This window comes from Centruroides sculpturatus, unplaced genomic scaffold (genome assembly GCF_000671375.1).
Source record: "Centruroides sculpturatus isolate CEXI.00-Female unplaced genomic scaffold, Cexi_2.0 scaffold824, whole genome shotgun sequence".
Classification (NCBI taxonomy): Eukaryota; Metazoa; Arthropoda; class Arachnida; order Scorpiones; family Buthidae; genus Centruroides; species Centruroides sculpturatus.
The window spans coordinates 51871-69741 of NW_019385313.1; the positions used below are offsets into that span (position 1 = coordinate 51871).

Genomic DNA, 17871 nt, shown 5'->3' on the forward strand with positions numbered 1-17871 from the left:
TTCACACTTCTGTTCACATTTCCTTAGTCCAAGATGGTTTTTATAAATTTCTAGTCCAAGTCATTATGTGTCCATCTGAGCCCAAAACTCGTCATGTTGAGACGATGATTTTAATAACTTTAATTAAAGATTAATAAAGAACTGCACTAATATTTTTGCAACATGAATTAAACTTACACTAGGCCCACTATATGCAGATTCTGCCAAACTAATGGTACCAGATTTGCATTGAATGATTCTATTTTATAATTTTTATTCTACAANTCTGTTCACATTTCCTTAGTCCAAGATGGTTTTTATAAATTTCTAGTCCAAGTCATTATGTGTCCATCTGAGCCCAAAACTCGTCATGTTGAGACACCAATTTCAATACTAACATTAGTTCAAGAAGTTTAGGAGTTTTTCTTCCTCCAAATAGGCTTCACCCATCTTTTGGGTACTCAAGAACTCTCCCTATTCTCCTGTTTGTCCTCTCACTTCAAGGACCAGCCAAAAAGTGACTCTTTCTCCCCATGTGTGCCCTCAAGAAACTTCACATTCATTGTTTGACAATTTCAGGAAGTGGGCCTCACTTCCAAAGGGAAAGAGTAATTAAGAAAATCAGAAGGTACTGGAAAGTGGAAACTATGAAGAACAAAGGAAATATGCTAAAGACTATGAACTAAACTTAAAATATAATATGGCATACAGCTATATTAATGTGCTTTTTGTCAGGCTTACTTTAATGAAAACTGATAGTGCAATTTTTTTCTTCCTTGTCCTAACTTTCCTATCAACTAGGTGCCATACGACTGTCATTGCTTTTAGACTTTAGCCCTTAAGACTGTTGCTGTGTTTTCTTTTTGTAGATTAATTTTCATATTTAGTAAAGTTTATTTAAACATTTTTAAATAACTGTTATTAAACCTTTTTTAACTATAGGTTTTACTTGCTAACAACTGAACAAATGCAACCTACTGGAACAAATTTTTGATTAATAACATATTTTTATTTCGTCATCCATAAAAAATTTTTGATGATAAAAATAAAAAATATGAAAATACTGCTGATATATCTGATCAAAATCAATAAAAAAAGCTGAGATGACAATACTTTGTAAGAAGAAAATGCCCCTGTTTTACTAAAATTAATATTGACACATAATACAGTACTTTTAATTGTGATTGTTAATTAATTATTGATTGGAAATAAATTATTGATTGCTTTAATAAACACATTTCTCTTAGTAACAAGAAAGAAGAATATACTTTTTCTAACTTCTGGAATGTAACCCTATGTTTTGCATTAGTCCTTTGTTTCTTATAGCACAGTGTGTAACACAGTTCATAAGTTTAAGAAACATATAGTGATAGTTTCTTATAGTTACATTCCAAAAAAGTGCAGTGTTACACATCTTTTTGGAATGTAACTACCATGCTGTACAAGGGATACTTGTATATTGTTTCAGAAACAGGGTGTGGCTTATACATGCATAAATACAGTATTTTATTACTCTGCACATATTTAATATAAAAAAACCTTCTCTAATCAAATTTTAAAGCTGGATTCTTATTGTGCTACTATGAGGCCAATTAATTAATCCAATATTAAGCAATTTAGACTATAACTAGATAGTTGGATTATTTAAATCAACCTAACTATACCTATCTCTGAAAAAAATATGAACTATATGATATATTATATTATAATCAATCTTAAATTCCACTTAATTTATATGATTATAATTGTTTGAAATTTTATACTTAAAAATAGATTAATACTTTATTGAATACTTAAATATTTTTGTAATTATTTAGGCTGAAGAAGCAGAAGCAGCAAAACGTGGAGAACATGTTGTCAAAAGTCCATCAGATTTTTCTTGTAAATCTTATGAACTATTTGTTGGTCAAGAGAAGGGAATGGAAGAAAGAGATACAAAGGAAAAAGCCAGTATAAAAAGTGCAGATGGTGAAAGTATATGTGAACAAAAATCAAGAATAAATGGAAAAGTTCGAAAGGTATGTTCAAGTTTAGCAAATATTTAGTGTTTTTAGCTAATGTTGTGTTCTTAAGTTTTGATATTTTCATTAAGATTATGTAAAATTTTCATTATGATTAGCAGGTAATCATTGAAGATGTAAAATATCATTAAGATGCTGGACTGCATGATTACATTTATTTATGTTCAAAATTATATAAAAAAAGAGATTTTAATTAGATGTGAAAGATAAACATTAACATAGTTCTAAAAATTGTATTCAAAATTTTATAAAATGATTTTTGATATTTTATGGGTTAATAAAAAGAAATTTTATATAAAGATATATATTAGAACAGGCATTAATAGAAACAAAATTAAAATAATGAAAATGTTTATAATAATAATTAATACCTTTATAATGTTTAAATTATAATGGTATTTTTAATTTAGCATACTTTAAGTTAAATTTAATGTAATCTTAGACTTGTATTTTTCAGAGAATGTTTAATTTATGCAAATATAATTAATGAAAAATAATTTTAATTGCATATTCATAATATATAAGTATAATTTATTAACAAGGATCCCACTGAGTTTTATCTTTGTATAAATTTTTTATGAAAATGTTTTTATTTTATAAATTGAGCTATCAAAAACGTCTATTGAGTCAATGAAAAAAGCTAATAACAAAAATAAAGGAATAGTTCATGAAAAAAATAAATAAATTAATTTAAATATAGAATTATTTTTAGTTTTTAAGAAACTGATATAATACAAAAGTGATAATTTTAAATAATAATATGTAATAAATATAAATTTATATAAGATTTTGAATTTTATTTTGAGATTTTATAATTGAATATAAAATAGCTTGATTAGTTTTATTATATTATTAATAATTTTTAGAAAAAAGCAAGTTGAAATTCAAAATTAAAAACAGATATTATCTATATCTGTTTTTAATTTATTTAAAATTTAGTTGATATATTAATACAATGTCATCCTGAAGGAAAAAATAGAAAATAAAAATATAAATGAATATATAGTAGAGGTCTGATTATCTAGGGTAATATGGACTAGGGTACCTCAGATAATCATAAACTCAGAACACAGAATATTTGGTAAATTATGAAATAAATTTGATTTGGATGCTTTAACATGTACAATGTACTTTATTTTTAGGTTAAATATACTTATTGAATATAATGATTTAAATTATACAATAAGATAGTTTTTATTTTATTTACAACTATATTTATTAAATAAATGTAAATCTAGATTAAAATTTTAAAATCTTTTTTTTAAATTTGTATTGTTGTGAGAAGTCACCACAGTAAATTTTATTTAAACTTCTAGAGACTCTTTTGAGTATCATGCATTATTTAGCCAACATTTGTTCAATGAACATTTGATGATACCATAGTGTGTTTGCTTGTCTTCATTGACAAAGTATGCTTCCTCATTTTTTCTCAGATAATGCAGAGTCTTGGTTAATTTGGACTCTAATTACTATTATTCTGCTTGTTGATTTTACTTTGTTGAGAATAAGAATATACATTAAGATTATAAATGCATATAATTTATATACTTTTATTACTTATTTTGTGTTAGATTTTCTCAGGTGAGTTAAGAAGATAATATAAGTATTATGTTATTAATTATCTATAAAAATTTTAAATGCTTTTCTTACAAAAAGAAATATATATGTATATATTTGTTTTGCATTAGGAAAACATGTTTTTTAAAAATCAATATTAACTGAAATAAATTAAAACTCCAAAACCTTTAAACGTCCAGTAGTACTGAATTTAATAATAAACAAACGTTTTTGACCATACTTTTGGTCGAAAACGTTTGTTTATTATTAAATTGTACTACTGGACGTTTAAAGGTTTTGGAGTTTTAATTTATATGTTTTCCAGTATTCACGTAAGAAGATTTTAGTTAACTGAAATAGAATAGATACTAGAATAATTATTTATATAACTTACATTATGCTTAAATAACAATAGATACAAAATAAAATACAGCAAATAAAATGGAATTTTTAAATATTTAATTTCTTTATGCAATATTTTCTATATTATAATCTGTATATTCAATTTGTAATTCTTAAATTTATTTGAAATACATAAATTCATATTGAATTAACTATTTGATTAAAGATCATTTATGAAATTAAATTACTGAATGTCAAAAAATAAATAATTTTTCTGGAAAATTTTAAAATAATTATATTAATAAATAAGTTTCACAAAACCTTTTTACACATTTTCTAGCAGTTTCTTGAGAGAACAAATGTTTTTGGCCATGTTTAATGGCCTTCTTCAGGTTCTATAGCATTGTCAGTTAACAAAAATTCAAAAGATGTTATTGTTTACAAAAAGTTTCTTATTTCCTCTGATGTCATTGTTCAAACGGGAGATTAAAAGACAGATAAAATTGAAAAAATTAACAAAATACCCACATGTGAGCCTGTTCATTTTCTTAATCTATAAGTACTCAATCACCAAGATATTTATTAATTAAATATATATTAATCATGAAAATTTATAACAACTTTATATCTATGTAAATGTTAATAGTTAAATTGTGTATATATTGTCTCTANAAATAATTCTATGCACAGAAAGCTAGAACTTCTTTAAATAAGTTTCACAAAACCTTTTTACACATTTTCTAGCAGTTTCTTGAGAGAACAAATGTTTTTGGCCATGTTTAATGGCCTTCTTCAGGTTCTATAGCATTGTCAGTTAACAAAAATTCAAAAGATGTTATTGTTTACAAAAAGTTTCTTATTTCCTCTGATGTCATTGTTCAAACGGGAGATTAAAAGACAGATAAAATTGAAAAAATTAACAAAATACCCACATGTGAGCCTGTTCATTTTCTTAATCTATAAGTACTCAATCACCAAGATATTTATTAATTAAATATATATTAATCATGAAAATTTATAACAACTTTATATCTATGTAAATGTTAATAGTTAAATTGTGTATATATTGTCTCTATGATACGTTCTCTAGATAAGCATCTAAGGGAACACAGATATGACATTGAACATAACAGGGGCACCACTGCCTTGTGTACTTATGCTTCGACCCTGGGCATAAGAGCGGACTTGCATAACACCCAAATAATTAATATATCAAGCCAAAGAGAACATATACATTCGCTGGAAACTCTCGAAATATACAAAGCTGGGCTACATAATAACTGCATCAATTCCAAAGATGCTATTAATATTTCCAACGCTTGGAAGCTCTACTATAAACGGAAAGACCCTATTTAATCCGGATCTCCAAGGTTTTTTTATATGTGTGTGGTAAAAAATATATTATTTCATTTGTATAAGCTATGCATAGTACACACACACAGTATGAATGTCTATACACGTGTGTTCATGCNATATATATTAATCATGAAAATTTATAACAACTTTATATCTATGTAAATGTTAATAGTTAAATTGTGTATATATTGTCTCTATGATACGTTCTCTAGATAAGCATCTAAGGGAACACAGATATGACATTGAACATAACAGGGGCACCACTGCCTTGTGTACTTATGCTTCGACCCTGGGCATAAGAGCGGACTTGCATAACACCCAAATAATTAATATATCAAGCCAAAGAGAACATATACATTCGCTGGAAACTCTCGAAATATACAAAGCTGGGCTACATAATAACTGCATCAATTCCAAAGATGCTATTAATATTTCCAACGCTTGGAAGCTCTACTATAAACGGAAAGACCCTATTTAATCCGGATCTCCAAGGTTTTTTTATATGTGTGTGGTAAAAAATATATTATTTCATTTGTATAAGCTATGCATAGTACACACACACAGTATGAATGTCTATACACGTCGGTTCATACGTTCTAAGAATAATTTAAATTTTTTCAAGCACAACGGATATTCAAATCTCGGAACTTTCTGCCTGAAGAAGACCAGAAATAACGGTTGAAAATGTTTGTAGTATTTTAAAATATTTTACTGGTCATTTAAGGTTGAAGAGAGTGTGGTGTAGTTAAATTGTGATCGTCCTATCAATGTCCCTCAACAATTTTATCTATTTATTTTTATTTTTTATTTACCATTACTACAACTTAATATTATTTAATTTTCTCTACGAATATATATTGTAATGTATTTGTATTGTTTATCTCCTGGTAATGCTCCATGCAGGACCAGGAATGTACTTGACAGTACATAGTAAATAAAAATGAATGAATGAATGAATGAATGTAGATGTGAGGATGGATATCAAAATAAGTGACTATTGCTACAAGAATAAGATAAGAAGATTAAATAAGTAGATAAATTGAGATAATTGTTTTTTTACTTATTTAATCATCTTATTTTATTCTTGTAGCAATAGTCGCTTATTTTGATATCCATCCTCACATCTATTTTGTTAATTTTTTCAATTTTGTCTGTCTTTTAATCTCCTGTTTAAACAATGACATCAGAGGAAATAGGAAACTTTTTGTAAACAATAACAGATTTTGAATTTTTGTTAACTGACAATGCTATAGAACCTGAAGAAGGCCATTAAACATGGCTGAAAATGTTTGTTCTCTCAAGAAACTGCTAGAAAATATGTAAAAAAGTTTTGTGAAACTTACTTAAAGAAGTTCTAGCTTTCTGTGCATGGAATTACATGAATAAATTTACATGCATAAAGAAATAAATTATAATGTTTGCATTTTCTAAGTAAAATTTGAATCCATAATGTATTAATTATGGACTTCAAATTATATATGGAATTCAACCATGTGTATCAAATAAATTAAATAATAGTAATATTAGTAATATTAGCTATCTTTATAAAAGATATAACAACTAGATTTAAATCTATATATATTTTTTGTCACTTTGTGAAGGTAATCTATTGCTGTTGTTCCAGTGCTCCAGTATGTGTTCCAATATATTGACTTAACTCAATAATTGTTAGATTATTAAGTTGAATAGAATGTATGTTAACAAACAAAAAATTTTGTAAACATGCATAAATAAAATGTAGTTATATCAGTTGAATAGTAATCTTTAGCATAGGACTTTCCAATGGGCCAGTATTTAATCCCTTAGGGGTCAATGAAAGTTTGAAAAGGGGTTGATGAGGAAATTACATATGTATAAATACAATCATTTAAAAATTTCTTGAAAATATTTTCACTGTCATTTTCAAAACTTACCAATTATAAAAGGTTTATTAAAAAATAATATATGATATATATATAAAAATATATATATCATATATATTTTTTATCATATATCATATATACGGAGGGTTGATAGAAAAAATTTTTTCTTAAAACTGTTACATGAAAAACACATGAAAAAAAGGTTGAAACCCCTGCTTTAGTGCAAACAGAAGTATATAGTAAAATGTATCACTATTTACAAATTCTTTAATATTTTAAGTCTGTTTAATCTAAATAATAAATATTCATTATTATAAAATATTTTAAAATTTTATTTTAAAACAATCATTTCATATTAGTTATTTTATATGAAAGTAATTAATATTATTAGATAGTTTGTAGTTTTTAACTATTCTTTGATAAATTTTAAAACTAATTTTAGAAATGATTGTTCCTTATAAATGTAATTTTTCAAATTCATTAATTTAAATATTAAAACAAAGCCAAAGGAAAAGCATTTTAAAATTATAAATATTGTAAAATCTAAATATTCACGAAATAGTAAACAGTATATAAAGATTTGCTTAAGAATTCTGCAGTGTATACCAAATACAGTTCAATAGATTAACACCAAATAAGATTAATAAGATTAACATCAGTTTTTGGTGTTAATACATAATGCTATAATATATAAATTTAATATAAAATAATCTGTTATATTAAATTTATATTGAACACCAAAAACAGAACAGTAAAAGTATAAATACTGAATTCTGTTATATACTGAACTAATTTTGTACAAAAGAATATTATAAAAGTAAATCATAAATAAGAAATAAAACAAGTGAAGAAAAAAGACAATAATTTATAGATGATATAATTAATTAAATTAATTGTTAATAAAATATGCTTAAGATATAGTTAATTTTTAATAAGATTAGTAATTAATACATATTTAAAGTTAGTAAATGTATTAAGCTTAAAATTTATATGTTTGTCATTGAAATATTTATACATAATTTTCTAAAATTTATTTTAAAGTCAAATGATTACCAGATTAAATCAGGCTATATTACTGCTACTATTAGTAATTAATCTGGCAATTGTTTGGCTTTAATATAACTATTGGGCTTAGGAGATGTTTATATATATAAAATTTATTTTCAATTTAGAAATAATTTTTTGAAATTTGAAATTTATTTACTAGACATTCAAACTAAATTTATGATATTTATAACTATTTAGAAATAAATTTAGTTTGAATATTGGTAAATGGAGTCAGTTTATTATTGGTATAGATTTTCTATTTTAATTCACAAAGTCAAAAAACAATCTAAATTCTTGATTCAAAGCAAATTCTATCAAAAATATACAAGCTTTAACAGTTTTTTGGAAACTAAGCAAATTAGTACATTCCAAAATTGAATGCTATGTTGTACAGTATTTAATTTTATATATTTTTGATGGAGTTTGTTAGAAAAAATAATTTGGATTGTCTTTTTAGACTTTTTGAATTATTAGGTTTTTAAATACTTATTTTATTTAACTATGGGAAGATTAAAGATAAAATTTATAATTACATTATTAAAATAATTCTCCATTCAAAACCACCTTATTATGTTAGCATTTCTCATAAATATATTTATCTTGATACATTTTTCAAAAATGTTTCAAATGACTCAATTGTTTTTAGTTAAGAATAAGCTTACTGTTAAAGCTACTTCAGAATAGGTTCATATTAAGTAGACAAACTTAGTTAATCATCAATAATTATCTGATTGCTTCTAGTATTTGAAACTCTTCAATTTTATATTTTTATTGGCTAGCTTTAATCAAGTCTAAATTTATGGAGCAAATTTAATTAAATTATTAACATAGGTATATAATGTATTCAAGTTATATTTATCTGTTCCATAGTGAATAATTTTTATAAAATATTTGTATAAAACTAATTTTTATATTTAAGTACAAATTATTTATTATTTATTTATTTATTTGATTATTTCAAATACTATATATCATGCATTATATTTATTACAATTTTATTGTTATTATTAAAAACTTGAACCAATTTTTTAAATTGATTCTGTTATTCAAAAATTTGGGTTACGTAAAAACATTACTCCATATTTTAAATTCATTAATTTAGATTAACTAATTTTAAAATAAATGCCATATGGATGCTACTACTATATGATTAAAGGAAAAAGTAAAAAGATAAAGATTATCAATTCTGGTATATTGTTAATTTATTACCTATCACAAATGTAGAAATAGTAAACTCAATAATTTAGAAGAAAGAAGAGGAAATTTTATTTCACATGATTAAAGTAAAGGGAATGTGTGCAAACATTATACTTTGAGTAGCCAGAATTTGCTAATCAGGTAGGTGTTAAAGTTTAAAATGTTAATTGAAATTCAGATAGTTGTTCATATTCTTTTTGATTTATATGATTTGCATAAACTGTAACTGTAGAAATTGTTTTATTTTTAATAATTTATAGAACAATAACTAGAGATGATGAAAAAACTTATAGTTAGAAAAATATTTTTAAATAGATTATATTGAAAAAATTTATTATCAATAGTTTTACAAATAAGTTATCTTATAATATGTATCTCTTAGATCATATTCACAGTTAGATATTATTTAAGAGAGAGAAAAGGATTATTTAAAATATAAATTTGAATATCTATTTGAATTTTATTTGAAACAGACTATCAGAAACAGAATATTCACAGCTAATTTAGATTATTTGTTAGATATTTCAATATTCAGATATTTTATTATAATTCTGATGATATAATTTTAATATGTAAAGATAAAAATTAATATATCAATAATACTATTTAATATTATTCTTAATTTGGAAAACTGAAATACTATAATTTAATATTGTCTAATTAATCTTGTAATGAATATGAAAATGAACAATTTTTATATTTGAAAATATTATATAGTGACTAGAAAGGTTTGCCCCTGCTTACTACTGCTCACCAATCAGCTTACTGCTCTTGTTTTGCCAAAACACCTATAATTTGAATACTATAAGGTGAGACATGGAAAAATTGTTAAATATTGTACTTATTACAAAATATCCCATAACACTTCCTTAATCTTTTGTGGCCCAAAATTATTTTGTTTAAAAAATTTTTTATTTACTTATATCTGAAATATGATATGCATTTCTGGTGTATTTTCAAAATTACTTTTTATTAAATAAGAAAATAAGTTATATCATATAGAATCATAGAGATATTATGATTATCTTATCAATTACTAAAGAATATAAATATATATATAATTTTTTTTTTTGAAAGGTGATTTTTTAATACCTTCTTTGCAATATAATTATAAAAATATAAAAAAGTTTCAATTTTTAAAAAATGTATATTACATGCATCTGTATTCACTTTATTTGAAATCCTTTGAAACTTTGTTTTATTTTTTATTTTTTTTGAAATGTATTGCATAAATCTTACATGAAAGTGAGAATTTATTTTTAATTATTCAAAATAGTTCAATGAGTAATAAGTTTGATTTGTTTACTAAATAATCACATAATAAATAGAAAAATAAGAAGATACAAATTTATATACAAAAAAAAACAAACAATAAATAAAGTACAACTTATACTTAAAAATCCAAATTTATTGAAAATATAAACTGTTCTAGAACTATTTGGTTTTAGCTTTAGATGGATTAAAGACTAAATAAATTAACAGAATTGAAGAATGCTAAGCCTCTTATCCACCTGAAGCTAGAATCAAGTTATTCTCTATAAAATTTTTGCCATTAGGAAAGGCAAAGGCTTTACAGAAAATAATGGAAGCTATAAAATTATTATTATTAGGAGTAAATAAAATTTTGAATATATGTATTACAAAAGGGATTTTGAACAATAGAGTTGACATTTCTTGTACTAGTTGGACATCAGGAGTGGAAAGATTAGTAAAAAACTTATGCAAGAAGTAATAACTAAGGATGTGACTATATACTTTGCAATACAGTAGAACTTCTATAAAGACTTGATAAAGGAATTAATGTTAAAATGGAAGATTGGCAAGGTGTATGTAGATTTATATAATAAGCTTTCAGCTGAACATTAAAAATACAGGGTCTCCAATTATCTTTCCACTCCATGGAAATGACTTATTTCCAGAATGTAAACAAATTAGAAAGTCAGCTCTTCAATTTAGTTAGAATTCCATAAATTTGTATTGGACTGATTATTTTGATTCTTGATTTGGTTATTATTTTTATATTTTATTAAACTTGATTATTTTCTAATTTTGTAGCTTTCAACATAATTTGATTAATTGGTTAATTTAAATTAAATTTCTTCTAGTTTGGATGATGATAATACATTACATTAGCAAACTATATATTTTGTTTTAACATAAAAAATTATACAAATGAATTGATTTAAAACATTGACAAAATAAATGTTAAAATATTATTAAAATTAAATAAAAAGAAAATATATTGTAGTATAGCAATTGATTTGTTATCTTCTCCAGTAATTAGATAATTGTAGATCACTTTAAATATTCAGTTGATGTTGCAGATGATAAGTATCGACCTAAAAATATTAAATAAATGAAATACATTAGAAACAATAAAATCACTAACTCTACATTTGCCACTGCTTTTTATTTCCTTCGATCCATAGATGGACTACTTGTTTTGTATTTTTTTCTTGCGCTATTATTTTTCTAAAAAGTAAGTTAAAATAAAATTTTTTATTAAATCATATTTTCATAATAATACTAAACAATTAATTTTTTAAAAATTGCATGATAAAATATGATTAAAAACATCTAATATTTAAATGGTAATAATTTTAAATTATTTATTTGATGGTGAATATTCATAAGAATAATTTAAAAAAATAAAACTTATTTAAAATAATAGAGTAATGCAACTTTTAATACAATTGCCTAATAATTTTCCTGTTGTTCAGAATGTTGAAGAATTAATGCATCATTTTTATATGTTTTACTTTAAAAATTGATATTTGTATTTAATTTCATTGATTTTACTAATTATCTTTAATCATTTAAGATATTTTATAAGTACTTTTAATAGAAATATTCAACAAGTATCTATTGATCTGATTAATTGATATTCATTTAATTTACAGCGTTAAATAATTCCTAACTGTAAACTATTAAAATGTTAAGTTTACAAACTTAAAATATTAAATTAATTTATTATTCAACTGACAATTACTCTATTATTCAACATGCACTTGCTTCACCTTATCCTATTAAATTTGATCATTTTTTTTACAATGCATGAAATTCAACAATTTGTACACTCATATATGAAACAAGAGTGTTAAGTGTAATACAATATAAAGTAACAAGATATTCGTTCTCTATAGATGATAAGAACTGCATTCAGGAAAAAAAACTATTATCCTCACTATACTTTAATAGAATATTTTTACTTTGTCTTGTCTTTTATTATAACAATACAATGTCATTAAAAAAACTAAAAAATCATAAATAGTCATTAAATTAAAGTCATTAAATTATTTAAATCTTAAATTGGGGAAAAAATTAGAAATTATGTAGCCATAATGTCAGATGAAAATTCGTAACTGTCAAATAATAGTTTTAAATGATCAACTATCATTATTATGAAACTAGTTCAACATTCTATCAGCTAAATTAATCTATTAATCATTCAACTCATTCAACCATCATAAAATTTTCTAAATGAATTTGAAGCATTATGCAATATCAACATTGAAATCATACAGTTTTGTAGTCTTTCTAAAGAAATATCTAATAATAATAATAATAATATAAATTTAGAATTGGATCAATTTCTTAAATATCAATACTTCAAATCCATCATTTGACAATTGTCATTTTTCTGTTTTTGACAATTTAGTTATATAATTTATATAATAATTAGGTCTTTTCCAAACTTTGAATAATTAGGATTTTAAAGGTAATATCAAAAATTCAGAATTTTTAAATTTGAAAATGTATGTATTCATGATTTGTAATCTATACTATGCTTCAATTCTATATCTCCAATATCAATATATAAACAGTCAAATATAATTTTCTAGTAATTTTCACATCCACAAACACTGTAATCACCAAACAATCAACTTTCTTTTACCCAAATGCATTTTGGAAATTACAATATTTCTATCCACATTGGGTTTTCTTCTCTTTGTTTAATAAAAATGCCTTTATATGTTAGAATAGAGACTCTAAATATTATTATATTTTGTAATATTTAGATTTTTTTAAGTATTAAAATTATGTAACTTTAAGGTAAAAGTTAGGATCACAAAGATAAATCCAAAACTTAACATTTCATGTAAATGTTGTTATGAAATGAGATAAAAATGTTTTACTAGGATTTCTACAAAGACTTACAAAGTGACCATTTAATCACTATTTTGGCAGTAATCACAATATAATTCTTCAGTGTTGATAAAGATTTTATATATAAAAATTGCTTTTGGTTGAATTTATATTTATTATTTTCTCTCATTATGTAAATTAATCTCAAATTATTATTAAACAAAGTTGATATTCAACAAGTAATGAATTAATTTCATAATTCAATTAACATAAATCAAATATGAGTTTCATTGGAAAACAAAAAGTGACCTTAGGAAAAAATGTTATAGTAGTAATTAAATTAAAATAATAATTGTGTTGAGTGAATTAAATTAAAATTTTAAAATTAGACAATTTATGATATAATTAAATTCCACTTAAATAAGATATATCATTCATAAAATTCTGTAAATTGTTTTTTAAAAAAATTATCTGTTAATTTTTTGTTTGGATGAAGATAAACCAAAAAGTTTGCACACATTTCTAAGATGAATAAGAATTTGATAATTATAAATAAAATAAAATAAAGTAATAATAAAAATAGCCTAATTATAATTTAACTTTCATATTATATAACATTGATATGATTTATAAGTGATCTTTATTTGGGAATTTTATTGAAAATATTTAGAAAAACTGTTAAAAGTATTTGTGCAAACACTTTACTGTAATTGTTTGCAGTTATATGATATATAACTGCAAACAACAATTTAAATAATTATCTAATATTTTGTATTTATTCAGTAATAATATAAGATAATATTAGATAATGAATAATTTTAATATATTGTAATAAAATGACATTTTTAAACTGTTTATTTTTTGAAGCATGTTTAATGCTTCAAAAAATGCTGTATGTATTAAAAACATGAACATTTTTTACATGCTTAATATATTAAGGAAAAATATTAGTGACAATGCTTTAACTAAAATTATACTTCAATATAAGAAATATTTTCTAAACATCTGTAAATTTAATTGTGATAACATGAAACAACTGTATAATCAGGGCTGGTGTTACTGCATGGTCAAACTGGGCATTTGTCCAGGGCAGCAAATGACAAGGATGGCAAATTTTCATAAATTTTCATGACAATAACAAACAGGGAAACTATTGTAGTAATGTAAATGAAATTAAACTACAGTAGAGCATCGATTACCCGACTCAATTGGGGACTGGGGTTGGTCGGATAATTGAAAAGTCGGATAACTGAGAAGTATGAAAAAATCCATTATTAGTGTAGTATATTATTATATCCCATGTAATTAGTATATTAGTATATCACTATTAACCTACTTCGTGTTGAATTTTCCTCCATGTTAAGCCTATCAAATTTTTTAAAAAAATAATAATCGTCGCTATTGTATCGTTAAAAATTAGAAAATTAAGCCTCGTTTAAATACTGGTTCCCTTTCATGGTCGATCCAGTGTTGCCAGCTAAAACACGTAAAAATAATATTAAAGTAGCCAAGACATAGCCAAATATTGTAGCGCCACATCACTAGCCGACATTTGAATTTGCCGACTAGAACGCGGTCGGTTAACCGAGGTGACGGTTAATTGGGGGTCAGATAATCAATGCTCTACTGTATTGTAAATAAAATTAAAATTTAAAAACATTCAAAAATTTCTTACCACTTCTAATAGATATGGCATTTTAAAAGAAATTTTTTATTTTTTTCATTTTATGTAGTGGGATAAGGGGTGTCAAATGCATGTCTTGCCCTGGGTGGCATAAACACTAGTGCTGACCCTGTGTACAAGGTTAATGTATTCATGATAGGGAATGAAGGAACACTGTTAAACTAATGACAAAAAATTTTCAGTTCATTATTTCAAATGATATTTTTGTTAGAAAACAAAATGTGACAGATTCATTTTAAGTTTATATATTTTTTCATATTCTTTTGATAGGAAAACTTTGTAATGAGTGGCATGCATGTTGTTTGGTGGAAAGCTGTATAAAATGTACACTAAAATATTCAAAAATTTTACTCTAAAAAATTTAAAAAGTAATAATTTTTGATATCAATTAAATTGAAAATAGGATATGCCTAAAATAATAACAAAATTTATTAATTTAAAAAATAAGTTCATAAAATTAGGATATAATGTTTTACATATGCAGCATGGGTGTTGATAGAGTGAATATGAATGTATGTAGTATGAGTAATATAGTTTTTAATATTTAAATTTTTGAGAATTTATTTATTTTAAATATATATATTTAAATAATTACTTTTGATAATTAATTAATATATATTAGTCAGTTATGAGTCAGCCGAGGCTGTTGGCGTATTTTTCTGTTCACCTCAAAAACAGACAAAGAACTTATTCTACAGATTAAAACTAGTTAATTTTTTTGATTTTGTGTTGTGCAATATTATTATCAGTGTTGGTTAGTCGAATAATATAATTAATATGCAACGTTCGCCGGTGAAACGAGGTCGACCACCACTTCAAAGATCAAAGTCAGTTAACAGGAAAGAATCTGCTTCGACTGCTAATACCAAGCTAATTACAGACTACAATACTCATGTCGAAAGAATCTCTCCAGAAACATCCTCGACAAATATAAATTTGAACTCTGAAACGACACTTCCAAGGACGCAACTATCAGGTGAGTCATTGGATATGCTATCCTCTTCACCAGGAAAATTGGAAAATATATCCGATATAGCGAGCATGACACTATGGAACAAAATTTCAGAACTAATTAACAATTCTAACACTAGAATATTGAACCAAATGACCATTATTAAAGAAGATCTGGACCAGATACGCAATAATATTCAAGAATCTAAAAATCAAAATCTAAAAATGAATAATAAAATAATAAATCTTGAACAACAAATTAATACTTTAAAAATAGAAAACGAAAATATGCAATACCAAATGGACAATATGATTAATATGCAACACCGCAATAATATAATGTTATTTAGATATCCAAGTAAAAAAAGTCCTACTAAACTAGAAGTGTTCAACTTAATAAATGAAACATTAGATTTACAGGAAATCACAATAGACGATATTATAGCAATTATTCCGATAACAAAAACACAGAATCCAACAATTAAAATAATCATTAAAAATATCCAAATAAGAGATTATATTTACTCAAAATTTGTAAAAATGAAACAACAAAATATACAGAACGAATGGAAAGACACTCAAATAGCACAAGACCTCACTAAAAGATCTAGAACAAGACGGAAACAACTAATTCCTTTTCTAAGTGAATTAAGAAAAACTGGCAAAGATCCTAAACTTCGAGGCGATACCATACTGTTGGATAAATTTTCTTTGACATATAGTTATGTATTGGAAGGGTTGGTACTCCAGGATTCTTTCAAACCATTTTTTATTACAGAGAATTCTACTCAATGACAAAGGTCCAATTTAACTACTCCTATACAAGAACTAAATCTTAAGAAGACCCAACTACTAAATTCTTTACCCAATAAATATAATAATAACGGAAAATTTCCTGATTCTACCTCTAACTATATAATCTCCCAGCTTGTGATAACTAATTGGAACTCTCAAGGGCTAAAGAGTAAAATTAATACAAAAGACTTTATATTGATGATAAAGAAATCTGATATAATAGCAATCACAGAAACTTGGATGACAACTTTTCCTACATCATTGATCAAACAGAATGAAAATTATCATATAATTACGCAAATGGCTCAAAAACCAAAGGGACCGGGACGTCCTTTTGGGGGTTTAGGTTTAATAATTAAAAAATCATTGGGAGAAATTATATATACCCAGAAAAATAACAATTATATTATTGCTCATCTACGAACTAACAGTCTAGAAACAAACAATTTGAAAAATAAAATTTTGGTTATTATGTTAGTATATGTTCCTCCCGAACAACAGAATATTCTTTTTGAAATATTTCGGATATATGAATCTTTAAGAGTAGCTTTTCCTTTTATTATAATAACTGGAGATTTCAACGCCCGTATAGCACAAAACATGGATTTAATATATAAAGGACCAAATGAAAAAATCCAAAATTTTCGCAAATCCAAAGATATTAAATCAAATAAAATGGGACTTGACTTAATAAAAATGACTACTCAAGCACAACTATATATTCTCAATGGTAGAATAGAAAACGATTATCCATCCGAGTTTACGTGTATAACCACTTCAGGAAGCTCTACAATAGACTTGTTTATATGCTCAGAACTTCTAGTTGATTTATGCTCCAAAATCCAAGTACTAAATTGTGACTTATCGGATCATTTTCCTATTAATTCTTACTTTACACTAATAGATGTGGTTCATGAAAATTATATTATACCAATTTATCAGCTAAATATCTATCACTACCAACGTTTTCAAGAGCAAATAAGTGAAAAGATGA

The 17871-nt window shown here is 24.4% G+C and overlaps 1 protein-coding gene across 1 annotated transcript in view; it reads left to right on the forward strand.

Moving 5' to 3' along the window:
• The window catches only part of LOC111637513 (sodium channel protein para-like), a 179834-nt gene that overhangs the window by 46409 nt on the left and 115554 nt on the right, over positions 1-17871 (forward strand). The window contains exon 8 of the mRNA XM_023383020.1: positions 1797-1997. Coding sequence (XP_023238788.1) covers positions 1797-1997 — 201 coding nt within the window. The remainder of the gene's footprint in view (positions 1-1796; positions 1998-17871) is intronic.